Raw genomic sequence first — 23,607 nt, 5'->3', positions numbered from 1 at the left:
TACCTTTTGATGCATTTATGTACTTCAAGTACATTTCAGCTCTCCTGCGTTCAGCAGTGCAGGTCATCTCTCTAATAATTAATGAAAGCATTAATTCTTTCGGCATTTTAGGCCAATTAATTTTAATTTGACACTTTAGCTTTCATGCATTTCAGCTTTTAGCATTCATGCGCTAAATTAATGCAAAACACTAAATTAATGCATCATCATCAACATCATCATCATCACAGCCCACTCGTACATTAAAACAGTTAGCAGCCAGATGCTAGTTTATTATTTTTACTGGTGTATAGGTGAGGTCAACATGAAGGTTGGGTTCCCTCTCTTATGAAGTCTAATGTGTTAATGTGACTGCAGTGACTACAGTCTACAGATGAGAATGACTTCATTTGTTGTTAAATGAATTATTCATTGAAACGTGACTGTATACATCACACTGTCTCAAAGTCAGACTTCATCATGTCATTGTTATCCTGCTTCATGTTGTCCTGATTCATCAGTGTTTGGTTCCCTCTGGTTTCTCAGCCTTCAGTCTGTCTTGATGAGTGATGTGATGAAGCTGTGTTTTCTACTGATGCCATGACATGAAGACAGATGGATCAACTGTCATACAGCTGAATACAAACAGAAGACACAGGAACCATCAACATGTCTTTATGATGCTGGATATTTATTGCAGTAAATGTGAAAGCTTGCAGTGGTTACAGTTGATGAAGACGAGTCCAACTGCAGCTCTTCATGTTCACTCTGAACTACTAGAGTCTCACTCTGAACTACTAGAGTCTCACTCTGAACTACTAGAGTCTCACTCTGAACTACTAGAGTCTCACTCTGAACTACTAGAGTGTCATTTGACACACATAGGGCCTGTTCAAATCACATGCTGCATCGTTCCAGAGTCCCCAGCCTGTAAAACAGAAAACAGGACAGTCATGTGATTAATGAGATTTCAGGGTTTGTGGTACTGAAGTGTCTTATTGTCATGTTGTCTTTACACAGTGTGAACTTGCTATGAATGTGTGTACTTACTGCATTATACTATAATAATATATGCTCCTGATATGCCTCGTCCTTCACTTAAACCCTCTCTTCATGTTGAGGAAACCCAGGACTCTGAATATATTCATGTATTGTGTGAAACAGTTGTGTTAACGTCTGTATGAAGTCAACAACTGACTGTCAAATCAAATGAAGTTCAATTAAATAATATCTCAACAATATTGATAGTTAGTTTTCAAATTGAATTAGATGAATCATAAAATAAAAATGATCTTGTTTCAAGTAAAATATGGGATGTATTTATGAATGAAAGAGAGTGAAAGAACAGAATGATTTTGAAAAACGTGACTTAAAATAAAGTAATTCATTTTAGAAAAATGAATTTCACTGAATTCACTGAAAACTTGTTATATTGATCTCATAATCTAAAAAGGGACTTTATCTGTGGTTATTAAACCACTTGTTTCAGCTCTATTCCTCTCTGTTTACATCATTATTGGACAGTAAATGAATGTTAGCATTCTGATCATATTGAGCTCTCAGGTTTATTTCCTGTACTTCATCTCAGATGTGAGTGGGTACGTTTGATCAAAGGTTCTGTGCTTTGTCTCGTAGTGGAGCTTCACATTGCTGCTTTTAATAATCATCTCGGTCTCTGAACATATGAGACATCACGAGGCAGGAAGTTGATCAGAATACATATTTGGTTATCTGAGTAGCATCACGTGAGATGATTTACATGCATGTAGTTGGTGGTGTGTTTCTTGGACCGCTGAACGAGTGCCCTGAAGGCTGGAAAAGTTTAAATAGAAGCTCTTCATCAAAATGTAATAATCAATGATCTCTGGGTTCAGGGTTCAGATACAACGCGTCTAGGACCGGATCCGGACCACGGTCCTCCTATTAGTGACCCCTGCTTTGTTGCAGACATACAGACATTACATACTCTGGTGTCAGAGAGGTGTATACAGGATGGACTTCCCAATCTGACACAGTATTTTAAATCAGTGTGACATGAAGAGGTTCAGTGAGGTTTAAATGCAGCACCTTCCTTCATGCTCATCTGGACTGTTTTCTTGAGCTACTTTAATAATCATCCACCAGGGGTCATGAAAGTGTCTTTTCTTGAGGTTCAGAAGTCTACGTTCATCTCTATTAAGTTATAACCTCTCCTCCTGAGTCTTTAGTTTACTTACCCCCGTAGTTCATCTCAACGCAATGCTCAGTCCCCCAAGAGTTGTTCGGTTGGCCAAGACACCAATAGGAGTAGTCGTGTTTAGTCCCATCGGTCCAAACAAATCCGTTCCCTTCCTGAAAACAAAAAACAAACAATGGATGACCACTGTACTATATTCATGTTCATATTGTAATTATTACATTGTAGGAGTCAAATCTGAATCTGCAACATAACATTAACATGTGTCAGCAGGTTAATGCAGTACTACAACATGGTACTCTGAGGTAGAAGTACACAGTAAGTAGTATTCAGCTCAGTAGGATGTTTCTATTTTATTTTGGTGGACAATTCATGAGAGTAGTAACATAATTCAATAACACAGGTTTACCTCTGTGTTTTCATTGTAAACACATTAGAGGCACAAACTGAACAGAAACATTCACTTCTTACCCAATGCATTCCGATCCAGTATTGATGTTTTGTAGTCGTAGCCCTGTACATGGCACATTCCAGTTGACACAGCTCAATAAGGCTGTGGATTGATACCAGATCTCCATTAGCATAGGTCTTGCAGTGTGTCTGTAATCAAAAGACATAATGAGGATTATTCTTCATCCTAATTCCCTGATTTGAACTTTCTTCTCCTGACCTGAAGTCATGAAGGCTGTTCAGTTCCCTTCTGCTCTGAGGAGAATACACAAGATCACCCTCAACAATATAAAGATGACTTCAATTCATTTTGACTGCTCATTTTTCCTCATCATTTAATTTTCCTGTTTCCCATTTCAATTTAAATGTTTGAATTCAAGCTTGTAATGACATTTGTTTGGGATTCAGTCTGATTAAGATTTTCTATTATTTCAAAATGCCAAAAGTATAAAAATTCATTTGTCAATTTTTGCTCTGGGTAAATGACCCTCCATAGCTGTACCTGCTTTATTAAAACACTTGATTATACTTGAGTAAATGGACTTCTCCTTTCTATAAATACAGCGTCCTCCTCTTTCCTCACTTCTTCTAATGAAGTGATGAGACTGTGTGAACAGGAAGAGGTCAAATGTACTGTCTGTAGTCTGGTGTGTGTTTGTTTTTATTACCATCGCTTTTTCATTGTTCACAGGTGAGCTGTGGAACACCTTCACACAGCGGTCTTTACCGAACTGGACCCAGTCAGCATCAATTTTACATGGTGTGGCCGGATATTTGGTCCGACACATTTCTCCAGGATTCCCTGTTTCACAGAAAAAAAGAAGTGCTGTTAGTTTAGTGTTCCTGGTGTCTGTGTAGAAAGTGATTTAGTGACAGTTTGGTTCTTACATGCAGAGGCTGACATGGACATCAGCACCACCAGAAGAAAGACGGCAGTCACCACAACAGGACGCATGGCTCAGGATTCACTGACTCTCAGAACTCTACAACTGGAATATCACCTGGAAATGCCACACCGTTCAACCCCATTACAACAAGACACTTCAGTTATTACCAGTTTTCTAACCCACAGATCAGACTAAAGTTATTTCTGTTCTCTAAAACCTCCACCAAGAGACAAAGAGGACTCACCACAAGTGTCTTCTCCCTCGTTGCATCTCATACTGAAGGTCTGTTTAAATACCTTTCACAGCCATGCTTAAGGGTCTGAATGTTAAAACATGAACTACTTCAATAACACGCCTGTTTAACTTCCACGTCATCCCAGAAGTAGGATCCACCTCTATTCAGTTACAACATTATAATATGAAGCATCCATGAACAAACAAAGCACTTCTTCAATACTAGGTTGAGTGTTGGCCAGTTCATGAAATGCAGCTCTATGAATGTTTTCTAAATGTTGATTATGTGGAATGGCCTGTATAGAACTCACTAAAAGAATTCTCAAAGTCCACATTTTGCAAAATATATTCACCAGCTGGACACTATGGTCCCCACAGCCCACCCCTCATTATAGTTCTTATCATTATAGCTCATCTTGATGCAGGATGCAGGGGTTCTATTGCTGTACTCCAGGGGCCACATTCACTAACTACTGGGGTTTGTTTGCATCCAATTCTATCAGTTTCCCTCAGAGAAAGTCACACATATTATTTGAAAGAATGTATTTTTATGTTTCAAGTGATAATTCAACTTGAACTTTGATGGAATTGACAGCAGGTTGGTGAGTGTGTGTGTCCTTGTATGAATTGCATTGTGGGGTCAAAGATCTTTACACAATGTCCATCATTCAATATTAGGGTTAAAACTTGACTTTTTAGGGTTCAGTACGTTCCTGTCTCCAGTTTGTGATCGCTCTAATAATAATAATAATGTATTCATGATCCGCCTCCCAAAACGAAGGGTAACTTCCTTGCGTGGAAGATGAATGTGATCAAACATCCACTGGGCATTGCCTGAGCACAGGGAGGAACCGGTTGACAAAAACCTTTTAGCTCATAGCATGGTGGTCGTCCATAGTGGGTTTGGATCACGTGTCCGCACCACCAAACAGGAACGCAGGCTTGAATTAGTCCATCATATGAGCTTCAATGAAAGTTAATGCCACCAATGAAAGCACAAATATTCAGATGACTGAAGTGTGCAGACAATATTAGCAAATGTCTGTATGGATGGTAAAATATTAAATACATTTAAAACACATCACTATCAGTCACAACCTGGCTCAAGGTTGGACCGCATGGGGAGACCCCACATGTGGTGTGAGGCACAGTAGATAATAGAGTTCACAAGCACGACTCAGGCAGGTGGCAGGCAAAGTTCTTTAGTCGTATATTCAGTCAGGGGTCAAAACCAGGAGAGCAATCCAACAGGCGAACAAATCCGATAAGGGGCAGGCAAAATCCAAGGTCGGCAAGACAGGCATGAACGGAGTCAGAACAGGTAGGTAAGAAGTACAACGATCTGCTGGAGAGTTTGGCACAATGGACAAGACAATCTGGCAGAGGACACATGCAAGTGAGGGGACCTAAATAGTGAGCTAATGAGGGAACGGGCTGCAGGTGAGATGGGCGTGAGGGCCAGGTGACGGTGATGAGGGGTAATCAGGTGTGAGTGGCAGGATCTGGAATGACAGGAGAGTGGTTAGAGCTGACAGACAGGATGAAAACACTTAATACGACAGGGAATCCGTGACATGTGATCTGGGTTTGTTTTAGTCAACTGACCAATACATAAAGCTAAAAGCCCAAAAGGTGAAAGTCAGGAGACAGAAAGATCCCAGAGTCAGTCCAGGTGAGCGGACCAGCTGACTCCACCCACCAACCCCATGCAGGTAGAGGACAAAGAGTCGTGTTCAGAGGAGCTGATACTGTTTCAAACTGCTGAACGCCCATTATTATTATTAATTTCTTCATCTAAGGATGATTAAAGTTCATCATGTAGATCTCTGTTTGCTGTGAAAGCCCTTCAGGGTGAGGAGTAGTCCTGCAGAAAACTAGTTTAATGATAAAAGCAAACAGAAAGATTAACTGTCTATTCTAATGAGTAAAGTACAACACGGTGCTGCTGTGTTTAATAAGAAGGTTTTCTTTTTCTTCTTTTTACCATCCAACTGCCAACAATGATGAGCAACTGGTGCCACTCAGCAGTCCATGTGATGTCAAGCTGACATCAGCTGACCACCACTGTACAGACAATGACAGACATATTGACTTCCCATAAGTCAGCAGGTTCCTGTCTGCAATTTGCAATCGCTCTAATAATAATAATGTGTTCATGATCCGCCTCCCAAAACAAAGGGTAACTTCCTTGGGTGGAAGATGAACGTGATTAAACATCCACGGGGCATTGCCAGAGCACAGGGAGGAACCGGTTGACTTCAGGTCTTTTTTATTGATGTTGGCAGAGCAGACAGTCTTTAGAGAAACACGGTGGTGAAACAGGACAGAAAGAAAGAGCCTGATCTCACAGAAATATGTGAAAAGACAAAACCCTCTTAGCTCATAACATGGTGGTCGTCCGTAGTGGGTTTGGATCACGTGTCCGCACCACCAAACAGGAACGCAGGCTTGAATTAGTCCATCATATGAGCTTCAATGTAAGTTAATGCCACCAATGAAAGCACAAATATATTTCAGGGTTGGTGGTACTGAAGTCTCTTATCGTCATGTTGTCTTTACACAGTGTGAACTTGCTGAATATATTCATGTATTGTGTGAAACCGTTGTGTTAACGTCTGTATGAAGTCAACATTGCCAGACATCGCCATTCTGCCTTTCCTCAGGTAAGTCCCCTGCAGTTAGCATGGCATTTAGTTTTTACAACATTTTCCTGTTGGGAAGAGCCAAAATAAAATGATATTATATTCTGCTATTTAAATTATGATTTAACATTTTTTTATTCCATATGGAACATGTTATGAAACTACACCTCTACCAGCATGTCACTGGTTTTATATTACTTCTTGCATTTGTCTAGCTATCCAGACGTGCATGTTTGTGTCTGATTAGATCATTTTGTGTAAAACTCTTTGCATAGCAGATTGTTTCTAACTCATGTAATGTGTCTACTCAAGAGTTCCCCAGAACTGCCCACGGTCATACAAGCTGATGTCCTTTGATCCTGATGGCGACAAAGTTCGATGCAGATATGGAAATATCTCAAATTTAGAGTGTGGCTCGTGTCACCAACCTCCAGGCTTTGCCTGAGATCAGGTTAGTTGAAATATCTATTTCCTAATACATTGTAATACCTCACTTAACCTTAAAATGTTCACATTCTCAGGGCTCTTGCACATTACACTACCAAAACTCCACAGCCGACCCCAGAGTTTTTTTTATTTGAGTTGATGGTGGAGGACTTCCTGCAAAGGCCCATCACTCTGGCCTACACTGATGGATCCCAATCTGCCAGGGCCCCACTGGTTATGAGGCATAGAAGAGAAGCCACAGTTTGGCCCGGTTGGAGCACTACAACCGCCCCAACTACAACATCCCGGTGGTACATTACTTTGTGGTGGCCCATCACAACTGCCGCACAAAAAAAACACCACATCACACCCAACCACCACTGCAGCACCAACTTTCACCACCGCAGCACCAACAACCACCACCGTAGCACCAACAACAACCACCACCGCAGGACCACCAACCACCACCGCAGGACCACCAACCACCACCGCAGCACCAACAACCACCACCGTAGCACCAACAACAACCACCGTAGCACCAACAACAACCGTAGCACCAACAACCACCACCGCAGGACCAATAACCGCAGCACCAACAACAACCACCGCAGCAACAACAACAACCACCGTAGCACCAACCACCACCACCGCAGGACCAACCACCGCAGCACCAACAACAACCACCGCAGCACCAACAACCACCACCAACACAGCACCAACAACCACCACCGCAGCACCAACAACAGTCAATCCACAAAAATTAAACAAAAAACTGTTGCTGCAGTGCCTTCACTGTGATGAGACTTTCCTTCATGTTGCAGCTCTGGCAACAATGTAATGAGATGTTACACACGACAGAAGCCATTGTTTTAGTGATCTTAAAGTCCCTGAGAAAAGTTTGACTAGAAACTAGCTTTAGATTTTCTACATTTTATTTATTCAGCAAACCTGTCAAATTGCCTGTCAAATTCGTTTCCCACAATGAATGTGTCTGTCATGTTAAAAACATGTCTCTTTAAAACATCAACTTTTCATGAACAGCTACAGCCAACCGGAAAATTAGTCTTTGATGAAAATGAGCGACACTTTTTTGATCCACAGTCAGCAGCAAAGTGTCAGTTTTAAGTATTATTTACTTATTGCACTTTGGAATGTAAAGTAATCTTCTATTTTTAACTCCAGTGGACCCACCTGCTCCCTTGTGTGAGGAGGGACTCTACTTGCCAAAGTTTGTGTACCCAACACCTTTAAATGGAGCCCGGATCCAAGCAGAGGTCAACAAAGAAGTGGAGATCACAGTCAAAGCACAAGCGTCACACGCAACGTGAGTGAGACCCAACGTGATCAGTGTTGCCTCGAGGCGCGTAAGATAACATCAGCCATATGGAGTCAATACATCTCTGGTTTCCTTTTTTTGTTTTCACACAGAATACATGATATTATCATCAGTGGCCCTCTGAATATCACCAAGCAAAGGAACACACATGGGGAGTTCGTCATCAGCTGGACGCCTATCGAAGATGACCTGGGAGATTTTTTCCCGGTTTGCTTTGCTGTTGAATCGATGACCGGGTAAGCTTTGGGCTCCTTATGAGGGAATGTGTGTGTGTGTGTGTGTGTGTGTGTGTGTGTGTGTGTGTGTGTGTGTGCGTGTGTGTGCCATGATTTGACTTTGTAACACACTCTTTCAGGTCTGCTGTAACCGCTACCACACAGCATCACCATCACCACAACACACCGTCTTCACAGTAAGTAACACTTCTCTGTTTGGTGTTTTTTTCTTTAGCAACAAGGTAGAGGTTAAGAACAATTAAGAATGATTCAACCAATTAAGAACATAAGTAATTTAAATAATTCACATGTCATTAAAAATGTGAGAAGGAAATGTGTATCAAAAGTTAGAAAACCCAATACCTGATAGACTCTGGATTTTCAAACTTAATCTCAAATCTTGATGAATGAAATAGATTTCATTCATGAACACAAGAGATCAAACATCGACATGAAGTCTTATCTTAAAGGTGCAAAATATGACATTGTTGCACAAGCCTCTTAGTTTGCACTGTTATCTCTGCTAACGCTGGTTAAAGTTACCTACTGTTGAGTGTCCGAGGAAGAAGATGAAAGTAAAAAGGTCTAAGTAATATAACCGTATGATCATTTTCTTTTTCTATATAATCATTTGAATATATATATACTGTTTGATTTTTATTTTCATTATAGTTTGTGGTTAGACCACATAAAACGCTATAAGTTCCTATGTTATATACTCTTTTTGAATGAGATGTGTTAAATGTTCTCTCCTTTGTTAAGAGCATGCATTGGCAGTATTACCAAATAAGGTAGTGAAACCTCCTCTGTCCAACTCTGGTGACAGGATGATTTATGTATTCTGGTGTATAAAAGAGGGGGTAGGAATGTATGTTTTTTGGGGGGGTGCCTGGCAATTCTGTGCAGGAGTAGAGAAGAGGTGTTTATTCACCAGCTCTAAACTTAACCCTTCCTCTTAGTTACTAAATATGCATCTTTACTAGAAAAGGAGAAAAATCAGATTGGACCTGTCCCAGCCCTTAGGGGTTGGGACAGGTCCAGCTTTAGCTTTAGGGTCTCCAGCTTTAGATTCTGGAAGAAACATCTGCTATCAGGAGGGGGGTGCCTGGCAATTTTGTGCAGGAGTAGACAAGAGAGAAGAGGTGTTCACTCACCAGCTCTAAAAACTTAACCCTTTCTCTTAGTTACTTGTGATTTTTAAACTGTTTGATTGAATTTAATTTTTGTATCGAAGATAAACTTTGAATAAAAACTCAGCCTTACCATTCGTAAGGGACTGAAACCAAGCCAAAGGTTCTGGTTCTTTAAAACAATTTAAACCCTCTTTCCCTGTCCATCCACCGTGAGATACAGAAGTGACGACTGAATCTACCAAAGAGACTTAAGGTAAGTATCTTTGAGTGAAGACTTTTGCAGTGTTTGTCATAATGATGAGATGGTGTCAAAATTGGTAGAGAGAAGGTATAGACGATATACGTACTCGCTTGATAAGGGTTGAGAGAAGTTACAGCCGACCTAGAGCGCAAGCTGTAAAACACCCTCGACAAAACCTATAACTTATTTTGAAAATAACACAAAAACCTAACGACTTAGCACTGGGGGAGATAAAAGACCGAAGGCGTTATGCCAATATCCGGGATCACTAGGATAATTAGCCGACGGAGTGCCACCGAGTTAGGTGCGAGGTCTTGCCTTTCCTACTCTCCCCCCTACCCTCCTCTTTCCCTGGCAAGACCACCGTTCACGCTACATGGCGCCCAAAATGATAACCGCACAACCCCGAGGAGATTCGGAAACACCCAGTGAATGGTTTTCTGAAAATGAGTCAGAGGGACCAAACACTACACCCTTCAATCTGGCTAAAAGAGCCCATTACCAGTACATAACCTGGAAAACTTTTTGGGAAAGACAGAATATGTGTCCGCTCACATTCCTTTGCACAGCCGTGCAGCCCCTTGCACACTCTAAAGGGATAATTAAGAGTTAAAGAAGCACCTAAATACTGCCGCTGTCTAATGCAGACAAAGAACAGGCGGAAATATATAGCGATATATCCTTAACCATATTAGAGTTGGTGAGAAGGAAAAGAGAGATCAATCTGATTTGTTAAAATAAACACTAATGGAAAAGGGGGAGAATAGACACCCCACAACAAATCCATGCTTCCCCCGACCCAAGGTAGTATGCAGAGGACCCTGGTCTGGTATTTACAACCTCACCCCCACACTCTGATGATTATCCCCATTCTGTTGGCACAAACATGGAAGTAGCTGTGCAAAGCGCGTTGTATAAAGCAATCTGCATTTTCCCTAAAGAATGGGAACGAAATGAACAGATTGTTATACCTAAAAGCGAAGCACAAAGAGTTTTGTTGAATCTCCACCAATCTTTGGGTCACATCGGTTTAGAGAGAATGAGACAGTTCCTCAAAGATCGAAAAATAACCTTTCATAAATTAAAACAGAATTTTTATATTATGAAAAGACAATGCGAAGATTGCGCGTTAAAGGCGGCTGCCACGCGTAAAATGTGATATGAGACACATTCAAACTCAGAAAACTGGAGAACACTTTTTGGCTGACGTAATGGGACCTTTAATCCCATCAACCCTGGGTAACAAATATTTTGTAGTTATCACGGATAATGGGGGTGGAGATACAAAAGTGTTTCGTGTTCGTACCGCAAGAAACATCTGCAAAAGATTGGATTAGAGCAAATTCCAAGAAAGATTGGGGCGTTCCAGTTCAGCTACTAAACCTGAACGAACATTTATCTTTGCCTAAACTAGTTGCTTATATCCTTGATAGATCTAACCATGAACCCCCTCTGCTTAAGACAGAGGACCTGGTGTGGGTAGACAGAGGGAATAAACAACCAGTATAACCAATACAAATAACTTGCAAAGGCACAGACAAAGTGATTCTCAAAAGGGGTAATATTGATGATCTAAAACGAATCGGCCCAGTTCACCCGAACTGCAGTGAAGCAAGAAAAAGGGATAATGAAACCCTACAAAAACACCCAGATAGGGGACTTTATTGCTGACACCTGGCAGACGTGGAGACATGTAGATAAGCCCTTTAAGTACTATGCATGCCCCGTTACCTCACATGACTGGGCAACGGACCTTTCATGTGCAGGGGACAAACCAGTGACTTCCCGACAGTATGAGAGGAAGTTAGAAATGAAATGGCAAGAGGAGAAAAAGATATTACAAGTCATTATAAACATGACTTTGACAGAGGCCGGCACTTGCTGTGCAGCTAGCCTTCTGATACTCCAGCTGCAGCCAGGTCAAGAATAAAATCAAAATAAAATAACTCAGGGTGCTCTTGTGTCTTCTCTAGGATCAGAGAGGAGGATGGGAGTCATAAAACCTATAGAGGATCTGGAGAGCCCACAAACCCCATCAAAAGATCCAGACCGACCGGAGTACACATTAATTAAGGAAAAAACAAAATGGAAATGCAGATTAATTAAAACCTTAATAAAGCTATTGTTGCTTGTAAGTATAGTAGTCATAGCCTCGGTCTCTTGGGCCTCTTTGGGTCAAAGGACTATGTGGAAGTATACAACCCAAACTACCGTGTATAGACAAACCCAGATTATAACATGGGAGATGGTCAATGTTGATATACCGACTACTGGATGCTTACAAACCTCAGACACATCCGCTGCATGCCATACAGATATGACGTTATGGAGAAGGAACTTCTTTTTAATGTTTCTACATCTGCTGGACATTTCTAAGTTAAATGTCACTAAACCAGACTGCACAAGCTCAAGCTGGATCGGCTTCAAAGCCCAGTGTAAATTATTGGAGGATCCCCCTCAGTTGGCCTTTTCTAATTGGCAATGGCAATCCTTGATACGCCTGTGGGTCCGCAGTGACACCGTGGAGAATACTAAATCATGCGTTACTCACACCTTTGGCTATGAAAAAGGAAAATTAGATCTGATATTAAAATGCACAGATTCGGATGATGCAGAACCGATTCTATCATGCTCTGATATACACGTAGAAGGACAAACAGTGACAGGTTTATCCTTAAATCAGAAACAACACGGAACAGTTTTCAGTAATTGCTCTTGTACCAACAATAATCAATCAACAAACTGGGAGTGCCAGAGAGAATCTTGGTTTCCAGGACAGGAAGAGATTAAGCCATGGCCGCAAAAAGCCACACATCAGTCTGTTACGACTTTCTCATTTCCCCCCAGCTATGTCCATGAAACCATAGATCTGCTCCAACACATCAAACCCGACCTCTCCACCACCTTGCAACAGATAAGGACCCTTAAGAGAGAGCGTCGATCCCTTATCACTGAGATAAAGGAACAAGCATGTAAATACTGTGCATTAAGACCAGAATCTCTCCAATCAGAGGGATTTAACTGGACTTTATTTGTTACATACTCAGACACACCTTTATGGATAGCTCAAGGCCAAACTTTGCACATACATACGCAGGATAATGCCCATTTTGAACATTTCATGTGGGTCCCTGATTACAAGAATACCAATGTAATCACATGGCATCAGAAACAGCTTCCAATATGGGAGAGAAAATTAGCGTTCTGCCTGAAAGATAGTAAAGGAGAAGGAACAGGCATGTGGCCAAAGTGGAGAGTTCAGGGGACACAGAAGGGGAGACATGAATGTCACGGTGATAGACAATGTGGACTATGGGAGAACAGTTCAATCATGGAAAGCAACCGCTCTGTTGTTATAATATCAATTGTGGAAAACAAAGAATTAGCCAGAAATATCTACCTGTCCCACAGCCATGAAATATAAAGTGATTTGTGTAGAGTGATTGTGTTTCTACAATGCTTAGTAAAACTAAAGGGAAAGAAATACCTAAGCTATCACATTATGGATGGGACCTGGTAAACCACAGCTGTTGATAAGGGCAGATGAAGGTGGAAGTTTGTTTGAAGGCGATGAAGAGTATATGCAATAATGTGTAAATAATTATCTCTCCTAAAAAGGATGGAACCAGCACAGCCTCTAGAGGAGGACAGATGATCAAGGAGGAGAAGGGCACAGAGCATTCTCAACCTGTTATTGCAGGCGGCACTAGATCTAGCAAGGCCTGCAATAAAACCAAGAGGGAAGGTGTGGAGTTGAGTTTAGGGCCCTGTCAAACCCTAGTTGAGTCTCCTACAGATTGGGAAGAATTAAAGGATGTGCTGAATCTAGTAAAAAGGTGGCACATAACATTAAACACAGGAACAAAGACAATCCGACAGGGGACAAGGGAAGGTGGGGGAGTATATATAGGAGAGGGGAAACACAGGTGAAGGGAATCACAATCAGGGGACACACATGGGGGTGGCTGAGGGCAGGTGAAGGGGATGACACAATCAGGAGACACACAAACACACACACACACAACTAACCGGGTGTTACAGTAATATGACCTTGTCAGGATGGAGAAGTCGATGCCTAACTGACTTCATCTTTTGCATAACCTCTATAGTACCTTTCCTCCTCATGTAAATACCTACAATAGAACAATACCTCTGCCTCTCTAACGGCATCCATTGAAAGGCATAGAGTATTAGAGGCAATACAATATGTCTCATCTTTTTGTTTGGCTTTGCTCTGACTAGATGTATAGTGGATCCGACCGTTGAGACACATTCCCCCTCCCACCAGAGACAGTTCAGGTTCTGCATGGAGGCCTTCAAGTTCATCGGCTTGCATGATCAGGTAAAGACTTGAGCAGGAGACTGTTGATGTCTCTGGGAAATCTCTTAATGAATATTCATCTGGCTAGTTTTACTAAGTGATAATCAACTTGATGAAGTGGACAGGTGCAAAGGAATGTTAAAAAATAGGTTGACTTCCTGCAACTTTATTAGAGGCGCAATGAATCATCAAGCATCAAACACACAATGTGAAGCAACTCCTTTCATACCTTTTCATTTGTAATTCTTCAATTTCAAATACGTTTTTGAATGTGGTTATTATGAATTTGTTTGTTTCAACCTGTGGCTTCACATTGTGAATCTGATGTCTAATGATCATGACAGAGCAATTGTACCTCTATGGACCAGTTTAAAAAAAGAGCTTGTACCACTTGACACGGATGGACTTGAGGACTAGAACATCACTGACGGTCGGTTCCATACTGGATCTGACCCCAGCTGCTCTCCACTGTAAGAGTCCGTCTGCTGAAGTAATGACAGCGTTGCATTCAGGTGTACATCAGCTGCAATGTCCTGATGTGTGAAGCAGGGAGTCCCGACACCAGGTGCTCGCAGGGATGCATCAACTCCACGAAGACGAGCGGCCGGACGCCTCATCATCACCGCAGGAAGAGAGAGGCTGTCACTCAGAGCTCAAGGCACTTAGTTTCCCAGGGTCCCCTGCGCCTGAAGAGATCAGCGGAGAGCAACGAAAGCTCAGGTGTGAAAACAGAGAGGGTTCATGTATTACCAGCACACTTCACTTGTTTGAGCCCCACTTTGGACCAGAGCAAATGTATAATTGCGCTTCTCTTTCCTCCAGCGCTGCACCTGAATCTGAACCTGGTATTCATCGCTGGATGTCTTCTTGCAGCTGTTGGCATGATCAGTGCAGTGGCCATGTACAAGGCCAAAGTGACAAAGGTCAAATACCAACCTTTGTCCACATTTGAGAGCTAAGACGGCACGCAGAATACCAGCTCTGAGTTAATCACATTTGACTACGTGTAGGTTTTTTGATTGGGTTTGCCATTCTATATCGAGTTTTGGGGTGTCTTTATAAATGTCTACACCTTCAAGAGGAAATTTACTTTAGTGAGGACAAATCTGTTCTGATGCAAAGAGGTAACCAGAAAGCAGTTTTATAATAATCAACACTGAAAGGTTGTACCACTCGATGGGGGATTGACATTACATGTCAAAAGGTTTTTTACGACTAGACTTAAGTCAATTATGATACTCTTGCTTCAAGGTCCCCTGTTATAAAGAGGGAGATTTTCATATATCTTTTTTAAATACTGTAAATATTGGGATGCTCAATCATGCACAAGTATTCAGTAACTGTGCCTTTAAACGAGCCGTCAGGATCACAACTAAACAATAATTACATCGACCATTTCACAGTTTTAAACTTGAATAACAGGTGAATAACATCAGCTGACAGGAAGTAAACATGGACCCAAGCTTTTGCTGAGCGACAGTTTAAACTTGCACAAACGCAGGTTTCAGAAGATGAATACAGATTTAAACAGACAGAATGTAGTAGTTCATTTTATTGAGCTTTCATGCCAACGAAGCCACTCTGATTTTTTTTAAACTGTGTAAACGTGTTCTAGGACAAACCCAAAATACAAGTATGAACCTGGAAATGAACACGACATGTCTCCTCTCATGGATCAATAAAAATGAGCAAATATTTTGGGTTTTTGTCTTCTTTATTACAAAAAGCTTTGAACAAAGTTAATGTAATAACGTGCGTTTGATCTTTGTCTTTGTTATTTTCTTCTGTTTTTAGTTTGATCTTTGAGTAATGTGGGTTTCTTAACCCTAAATTTAATGGATGTATGTTCTAAGAACAGATACATTTGCTTACATATACATTTACATTTCTATAAATGGATGTAAATATGTACACTGGACATTAGTTGGTCACCCCTCATTTAGCCCCTTGCAGGCCATGTCATGTTTACATTAATGAGTTCATGAACATTGAGATAAACTGCCAGGTAGTGATTATTGTTATAATGATTTCATGCAGAATGATCTGGATCATGCTTGATACCATGTCTGACACCAGCTTTCCTTTTGATGCATTTATGTACTTCAAGTACATTTCAGCTCTCCTGCGTTCAGCAGTGCAGGTCATCTCTCTAATAATTAATGAAAGCATTTATTCTTTCGGCATTTTAGGCCAATTAATTTTAATTTGACACTTTAGCTTTCATGCATTTCAGCTTTTAGCATTCATGCGCTATATTAATGCAACACGCTAAATTAATGCGTCATCATCAACATCATCATCATCACAGCCCACTCGTACATTAAAACAGTTAGCAGCCAGATGCTAGTTTATTATTTTTACTGGTGTATAGATGAGGTCAACATGAAGGTTGGGTTCCCTCTCTTATGAAGTCTAATGTGTTAATGTGACTGCAGTGACTACAGTCTACAGATGAGAATGACTTCATTTGTTGTTAAATGAATTATTCATTGAAACGTGACTGTATACATCACACTGTCTCAAAGTCAGACTTCATCATGTCATGATTATCCTGCTTTATGTTGTCCTGATTCATCAGTGTTTGGTTCCCTCTGGTTTCTCAGCCTTCAGTCTGTCTTGATGAGTGATATGATGAAGCTGTGTTTTCTACTGATGCCATGACATGAAGACAGATGGATCAACTGTCATACAGCTGAATACAAACAGAAGACACAGGAACCATCAACATGTCTTTATGATGCTGGATATTTATTGCAGTAAATGTGAAAGCTTGCAGTGGTTACAGTTGATGAAGACGAGTCCAACTGCAGCTCTTCATGTTCACTCTGAACTACTAGAGTCTCACTCTGAACTACTAGAGTGTGATTTGACACACATATGGATGAGACCAATAACATGCTGCATCGTTCCAGAGTCCCCAGCCTGTAAAACAGAAAACAGGACAGTCATGTGATTAATGAGATTTCAGGGTTTGTGGTACTGAAGTGTCTTATTGTCATGTTGTCTTTACACAGTGTGAACTTGCTATGAATGTGTGTACTTACTGCATTATACTATAATAATGTACGCTCCTGATATGCCTCGTCCTTCACTTAAACCCTCTCTTCATGTTGAGGAAACCCAGGACTCTGAATATATTCATGTATTGTGTGAAACAGTTGTGTTAACGTCTGTATGAAGTCAACAACTGACTGTCAAATCAAATGAAGTTCAATTAAATAATATCTCAACAATATTGATGGTCAGTTTTCAAATTGAATTAGATGAATCATAAAATGAAAGTTATCTGTTTCAATTAAAATATGGGATGTATTTATGAATGAATGAAAGAGTGAAAGAACAGAATGATTTTGAAAAACGTGACTTAAAATAAAGTAATTCATTTTAGAAAAATGAATTCCACTGAATTCACTGAAAACTTGTTATATTGATCTCATAATCTAAAAATGGACTTCATCTGTGGTTATTAAACCACTTGTTTCAGCTCTATTCCTCTCTGTTTACATCATTATTGGACAGTAAATGAATGTTAGCATTCTGATCATATTGAGCTCTCAGGTTTATTTCCTGTACTTCATCTCAGATGTGAGTGGGTACGTTTGATCAAAGGTTCTGTGCTTTGTCTCGTAGTGGAGCTTCACATTGCTGCTTTTAATAATCATCTCGGTCTCTGAACATATGAGACATCACGAGGCAGGAAGTTGATCAGAATTACATGCATGTAGTTGGTGGTGTGTTTCTTGGACCGCTGAACGAGTGCCCTGAAGGCTGGACAAGCTTAAATAGAAGCTCTTCATCAAAATGTAATAATCAATGATCTCTGGGTTCTAGGTTCAGGGTTCAGACACAACGCGTCTAGGACCGGATCCGGACCACGGTCCTCCTATTAGTGACCCCTGCTTTGTTGCAGACATACAGACATTACATACTCTGGTGTCAGAGAGGTGTATACAGGATGGACTTCCCAATCTGACACAGTATTTTAAATCAGTGTGACATGAAGAGGTTCAGTGAGGTTTAAATGCAGCACCTTCCTTCATGCTCATCTGGACTGTTTTCTTGAGCTACTTTAATAATCATCCACCAGGGGTCATGAAAGTGTCTTTTCTTGAGGTTCAGAAGTCTACGTTCATCTCTATTAAGTTATAACCTCTCCTCCTGAGTCTTTAGTTTACTTACCCCGGTAGTTCATCTCAACGCAATGCTCATCCCACCAAGAGTTGTCCGGTTGGCCACTAAACCACTTGGAGTAGTCGTGTTTAGTCCCATCGGTCCAAACAAATCCTTTCCCTCCCTGAAAACAAAAAACAAACAATGGATGACCTGAGGATGACAACTGCACTATGTTCATATTCATATTGTAATTATTACATTGTAGAAGTCAAATCTGAATCTGCAACATAACATTAACATGTGTCAGCAGGTTAATGCAGTACTACAACATGTTACTCTGAGGTAGAAGTACACAGTAAGTAGTATTCAGCTCAGTAGGATGTTTCTATTTCATTTTGGTGGACAATTCATGAGAATAGTAACATAATTCAATAACACATGTTTACCTCTGTGTTTTCATTGTAAACACATTAGAGGCACAAACTGAACAGAAACATTCACTTCTTACCCGATGCAGTCCGATCCAGTAAAGAAGTCTTGTAGTCGTAGCCCAGTACATGGCACATTCCACTTGTTCCAGCTCAGCAACGCTGTGGATTGACACCAGCTCTCCATTAGCGTAGGTCTTACATTTTTTCTGTAATCAAAAGAGATAATGAGGATTATTCTTCATCCTAATTCCCTGATTTGAACTTTCTTCTCCTGACCTGAAGTCATGAAGGCTGTTCAGTTCCCTTCTGCTCTGAGGAGAATACACAAGATCACCCTCAACAATATAAAGATGACTTCAATTCATTTTGACTGCTCATTTCTCATAATTTAATTTTCCTGTATCACATTTAAATTTAAATGTTTGAATTCAAGCTTGTAATGACATTTGTTTGGGATTCATTATGATTAAGATTTTCTATTTTTTTCAAAATGCCAAAAGTATGAAAATTCATTTGTCAATTTTTGCTCTGGGTAAATGACCCTCCATAGCTGTACCTGCTTTATTAAAACACTTGATTATACTTGAGAGTAAATGGACTTCTCCTTTCTATAAATACAGCGTCCTCCTCTTTCCTCACTTCTTCTAATGAAGTGATGAGACTGTGTGAACAGGAAGAGGTCAAATGTACTGTCTGTAGTCTGGTATGTGTTTGTTTTTATTACCCTCGCATTTGCATTGTTCACAAATGAGCTGTGGAACACCTTCAGACAGCGGTCTTTACCGAACTGGACCCAGTCAGCATCAATTCTACATTTTGTGACATGGTGATATTTGGTCAGACACATTTCTTTAGGATTCCCTGTTTCACAGAAAAAAATAAGTGCTGTTAGTTTAGTGTTCCTGGTGTCTGTGTAGAAAGTGATTTAGTGACAGTTTGGTTCTTACATGCTGCAGAGGCTGACATGGACATCAGCACCACCAGCAGAAGGACGGCAGTCACCACAACAGGACGCATGGCTCAGGATTCACTGACTCTCAGAACTCTACAACTGGAATATCACCTGGAAATGCCACACCGTTCAACCCCATTACAACAAGACACTTCAGTTATTACTAGTTTTCTAACCCACAGATCAGATTAAAGTTATTTCTGTTCTCTAAAACCTCCACCAACAGACAAAGAGGACTCACCACAAGCGTCTTCTCCCTCGTTGCATCTCATACTGAAGGTCTGTTTAAATACCTTTCACAGCCATGCTTAAGGGTCTGAATGTTAAAACATTAACTACTTCAATAACACGCCTGTTTAACTTCCACGTCATCCCAGAAGTAGGATCCACCTCTATTCAGTTACAACATTATAATACGAAGCATCCATGAACAAACAAAGCACTTCTTCAATACTAGGTTGAGTGTTGGCCAGTTCATGAATTGCAGCTCTATGAATGTTTTCTAAATGTTGATGTGTGGAACGGCCTGTCTAGGACTCACTAAAACAGTTCTCAAAGTCCATATTTTGCAAAATATATTCACCAGGTGGACACTATGGTCCCCACAGCCCACCCCTCATTATAGTTCTTATCATTATAGCTCATCTTGATGCAGGATGCAGGGGTTCTATTGCTGTACTCCAGGGACCACATTCACTAACTACTGGGGTTTGTTTGCATCCAATTCCATCAGTTTCCTTCAGGGAAAGTCACACATTATTTGAAAGAATGTATTTTTATGTTTCAAGTGATAGTTAAACTTGAACTTTGATGGAACTGACAGCAGGTTGGTGAGTGTGTGTCCTTCTATGAATTGCATTGTGGGGTCAGAGATCTTTACACAATGTCCATCATTCAATATTAGGGTTAAGACTTCACTTTTTAGGGTTCAGTACGTTCCTGTCTGCAGTTTGTGATCACTCTAATAATATTAATGTATTCATGATCCGCCTCCCAAAACGAAGGGTAACTTCCTTGCGTGGAAGATGAATGTGATCAAACATCCACTGGGCATTGCCAGAGCTCAGGGAGGAACCGGTTGACAAAAACCTTTTAGCTCATAGCATGGTGGTCGTCCGTAGTGGGTTTGGATCACGTGTCCGCACCATCAAACAGGAACGCAGGCTTGAGTTAGTCCATCATATGAGCTTCAATGTAAGTAAATGCCACCAATGAAAGCACAAATATTCAGATGACTGAAGTGTGCAGACATTATTAGCAAATGTCTGTATGGATGGTAAAATATTAAATACATTTAAAACACATCACTATCAGTCACAACCTGGCTCGAGATTGGACCGCATGGAGAAACCCCACATGTGGTGTGAGGCACAGTAGATAATATAGTTCACAAGCACGACTCAGGCAGGTGGCAGGCAAAGTTCTTTAGTTGTATATTCAGTCAGGGGTCAAAACCAGGAGAGCAATCCAACAGGCGAACAAATCCGATAAGGGGCAGGCAAAATCCAAGGTCGGCAAGACAGGCATGAACGGAGTCAGAACAGGTAGGCAAGAAGTACAACGATATGCTGGAGAGTTTGGCACAATGGACAAGACAATCTGGCAGAGGACACACGCAAGTGAGGGGACCTAAATAGTGAGCTAATGAGGGAACGGGCTGCAGGTGAGATGGGCGTGAGGGCCAGGTGACGGTGATGAGGGGTAATCAGGTGTGAGTGGCAGGATCTGGAATGACAGGAGAGTGGTTAGAGCTGACAGACAGGATGAAAACACTTAATACGACAGGGAATCCGTGACATGTGATCTGGGTTTGTTTTAGTCAACTGACCAATACATAAAGCTAAAAGCCCAAAAGGTGAAAGTCAGGAGACAGAAAGATCCCAGAGTCAGTCCAGGTGAGCGGACCAGCTGACTCCCCCCTCCAACCCCATGCAGGTAGAGGACAAAGAGTCGTGTTCAGAGGAGCTGATACTGTTTCAAACTGCTGAACGCCCATTATTATTATTAATTTCTTCATCTAAGGATGATTCAGAGCTGCTGACGACGAAAACAAGTTCATCATGTAGATCTCTGTTTGCTGTGAAAGCACTTCAGGGTGAGGAGTAGTCCTGCAGAAAACGAGTTTAATGATAAAAGCAAACAGAAAGATCAACTGTCTATTCTAATGAGTAAAGTACAACACGGTGCTGCTGTGTTTGTGCTGAGTCCCTCAAACGCCAGGGCAGGGGTGTTGGGGATGCGGGCAGCCCGGACGGCCCGGAGGGAGTGTCCACTGATGTGTGGGCCAGGTGATCCGGGAGCGACGTACCGCGTTACGGTAAGAATCCAGGGGGGTACACATCAGGCAATGGTGGATTCAGGCTGTTTGCAGTCTATGATCCACCAGAGCCTGGTTCGGCCCGGGGCATTGGTGGAGGCATTGTGGGTGAGGACTAGGTGTGTGCATGGGGACGACCACGAGTATCCCATAGTGTCAGTGGAAATTAGACACGTTAGAAAAAAGCATAGTATAAAGGTAGCGGTTAGCTCCCGTCTAATGCACCCTCTAATCTTGGGAACCGATTGGCCCGGGTTCAACAAGTTAATGGGGCAGGCAGCGGGGTTGAGGTCACGGCAGACAGGGTCATGCGATATGTGCGCTGTGCTCAGCGCCGACTCGATCTTTGTCCGACACTGCAGAGGGGGAGGGGGAGGTTGACCAAGTGATGCGAGTTGATGGTCAGCTGCTGCTCCCTGACGCAGCACAGTCATATCCGCAGTTTTCATTGATGGAGACAGGCTGTACAGAGTGAGTCGTGACAGGGCAGGAGAACACCCAGTTGCTGGTGCTGAAAAGCTGCCGGGAAATGATTTTCCAGGCGGCTCACTAAAACCCGATGGCTGGTCACATGGGATATGAAAAAACACCAGACCGGATAATGACCCGATTTTATTGGTCGGGCATCCGGGCGGATGTGTGCCGTTGGTGCGCGTCCCGCACGGAGTGTCAATTGGTAAATCAACCGGCCATTCCGAGGGCGCCTTTGCGTCCTCTGCCATTAATGGAGGTGCCGTTCGTAATAGCCATGGACCTCATCGGGCCATTTCACCGGAGCGCGCGCGGATATCGCTTTGTGTTAGTCCTGGTGGATTACGCAACACGATATCCGGAGGCAGTGCCGTTGCGCAACATTTCTGCAAAGAGTGTCGCCCAGGCTCTGTTTCAGGTCATCTCCCGAGTCGGAATCCCGAAAGAGTTTCTGACTGACCAGGGCACCTCGTTCATGTCACGTACACTGAGAGAACTTTACGGGTTGCTGGGCATTAAATCTATTCGGACCAGTGTTTACCACCCACAGACCGACGGTCTGGTGGAGTGTCTGAATAAGACTTTAATGTCCATGATCCGTAAATTTATTAATGCTGATGATGAACGTAATTGGGATAAATGGCTTGATTCTCTATTGTTTGCAGTGCAGGAGGTTCCCCAGGCCTCCACAGGACTTTCTCCCTTTGAACTGTTGTTCGGCAGGACACCACAGGGGGTGCTAGACCTGATTAAGGAGAACTGGGAGGAAGGTCCGAGCACCAGTAAGAATGAAATCCAGTACGTCCTGGACCTGCGAGCAAAACTCCACACACTGGGTCGGATGTCACGTGAGAATTTGCTCCAGGCCCAGGAGCGTCAAAAACGGCTGTACGACAGAGGAGCCAGGCTGAGACAATTCACACCGGGAGAAAAGGTACTTGTATTGCTTCAGACTTCCAGCTCTAAACTCCTCTCCAAGTGGCAAGGGCCCTTTGTGGTCACACGGCGAGTGGGGGATGTCAACTATGAGGTGGTGCGTTCTGACAGGGGTGGAACTACACAAGATGAATGTGATCAAACATCCACGGAGCATTGCCAGAGCACAGGGAGGAACCGGTTGACTTCAGGTCTTTTTTATTGATGTTGGCAGAGCAGACAGTCTTTAGAGAAACACGGTGGTGAAACAGGACAGAAAGAAAGAGCCTGATCTCACAGAAATATGTGAAAAGACAAAAACCTCTTAGCTCAAAACATGGTGGTCGTCCGTAGTGGGTTTGGATCAC

The 23,607-nt window shown here is 42.0% G+C and overlaps 2 protein-coding genes and 1 pseudogene across 3 annotated transcripts in view; 1 reads left to right on the top strand and 2 right to left on the bottom strand.

Moving 5' to 3' along the window:
• The window catches only part of LOC306747437 (ZP domain-containing protein-like), a 50,493-nt pseudogene extending 34,981 nt beyond the window's left edge, over window positions 1–15,512 (top strand). The window contains exons 4-6 of the transcript in view: window positions 13,962–14,061; window positions 14,553–14,760; window positions 14,863–15,512. The product of the transcript in view is annotated as a ZP domain-containing protein-like (transcript). The remainder of the gene's footprint in view (window positions 1–13,961; window positions 14,062–14,552; window positions 14,761–14,862) is intronic.
• Window positions 650–3,769, bottom strand: LOC306747983 (C-type isolectin Sp-CL4-like). Its single transcript, XM_079231093.1, has 6 exons — window positions 3,737–3,769; window positions 3,494–3,606; window positions 3,274–3,407; window positions 2,627–2,755; window positions 2,196–2,310; window positions 650–907 (listed from the first exon to the last, which is right to left on the bottom strand). The coding sequence occupies exons 2-6, from the start codon at window positions 3,558–3,560 to the stop codon at window positions 840–842; spliced, it is 513 nt and encodes a 170-aa protein (XP_079087219.1). The 5' UTR covers window positions 3,561–3,606; window positions 3,737–3,769; the 3' UTR covers window positions 650–839.
• A 1,081-nt stretch (window positions 15,513–16,593) lies between the features above and the next one.
• Window positions 16,594–19,815, bottom strand: LOC306748061 (C-type isolectin Sp-CL4-like). Its single transcript, XM_079231183.1, has 6 exons — window positions 19,778–19,815; window positions 19,532–19,647; window positions 19,309–19,445; window positions 18,662–18,790; window positions 18,220–18,334; window positions 16,594–16,962 (listed from the first exon to the last, which is right to left on the bottom strand). The coding sequence occupies exons 2-6, from the start codon at window positions 19,599–19,601 to the stop codon at window positions 16,895–16,897; spliced, it is 519 nt and encodes a 172-aa protein (XP_079087309.1). The 5' UTR covers window positions 19,602–19,647; window positions 19,778–19,815; the 3' UTR covers window positions 16,594–16,894.
• Between the last annotated feature and the right edge of the window lie 3,792 nt (window positions 19,816–23,607).

This window comes from Taurulus bubalis (genome assembly GCF_910589615.1).
Source record: "Taurulus bubalis genome assembly, chromosome: 15".
In the NCBI taxonomy this organism is placed as follows: Eukaryota; Metazoa; Chordata; class Actinopteri; order Perciformes; family Cottidae; genus Taurulus; species Taurulus bubalis.
This window is presented reverse-complemented; position numbering and strand designations above follow the sequence as displayed.

Bases quoted from the DNA above. Each gene is read 5' to 3' on its own strand.
- LOC306747983 (XM_079231093.1), bottom strand. From the start codon at position 3,560: ATGCGTCCTGTTGTGGTGACTGCCGTCTTTCTTCTGGTGGTGCTGATG. The intron at 3,408-3,493 runs GTAAGAACCAAA...TCTGTGAAACAG, and splicing joins GTCCATGTCAGCCTCTGCAT to GGAATCCTGGAGAAATGTGT. The intron at 2,311-2,626 runs GTAAGAAGTGAA...TTTTGTTTTCAG, and splicing joins ACTGGATCGGAATGCATTGG to GAAGGGAACGGATTTGTTTG.
- LOC306748061 (XM_079231183.1), bottom strand. From the start codon at position 19,601: ATGCGTCCTGTTGTGGTGACTGCCGTCCTTCTGCTGGTGGTGCTGATG. The intron at 19,446-19,531 runs GTAAGAACCAAA...TCTGTGAAACAG, and splicing joins CATGTCAGCCTCTGCAGCAT to GGAATCCTAAAGAAATGTGT. The intron at 18,335-18,661 runs GTAAGAAGTGAA...TTTTGTTTTCAG, and splicing joins ACTGGATCGGACTGCATCGG to GGAGGGAAAGGATTTGTTTG.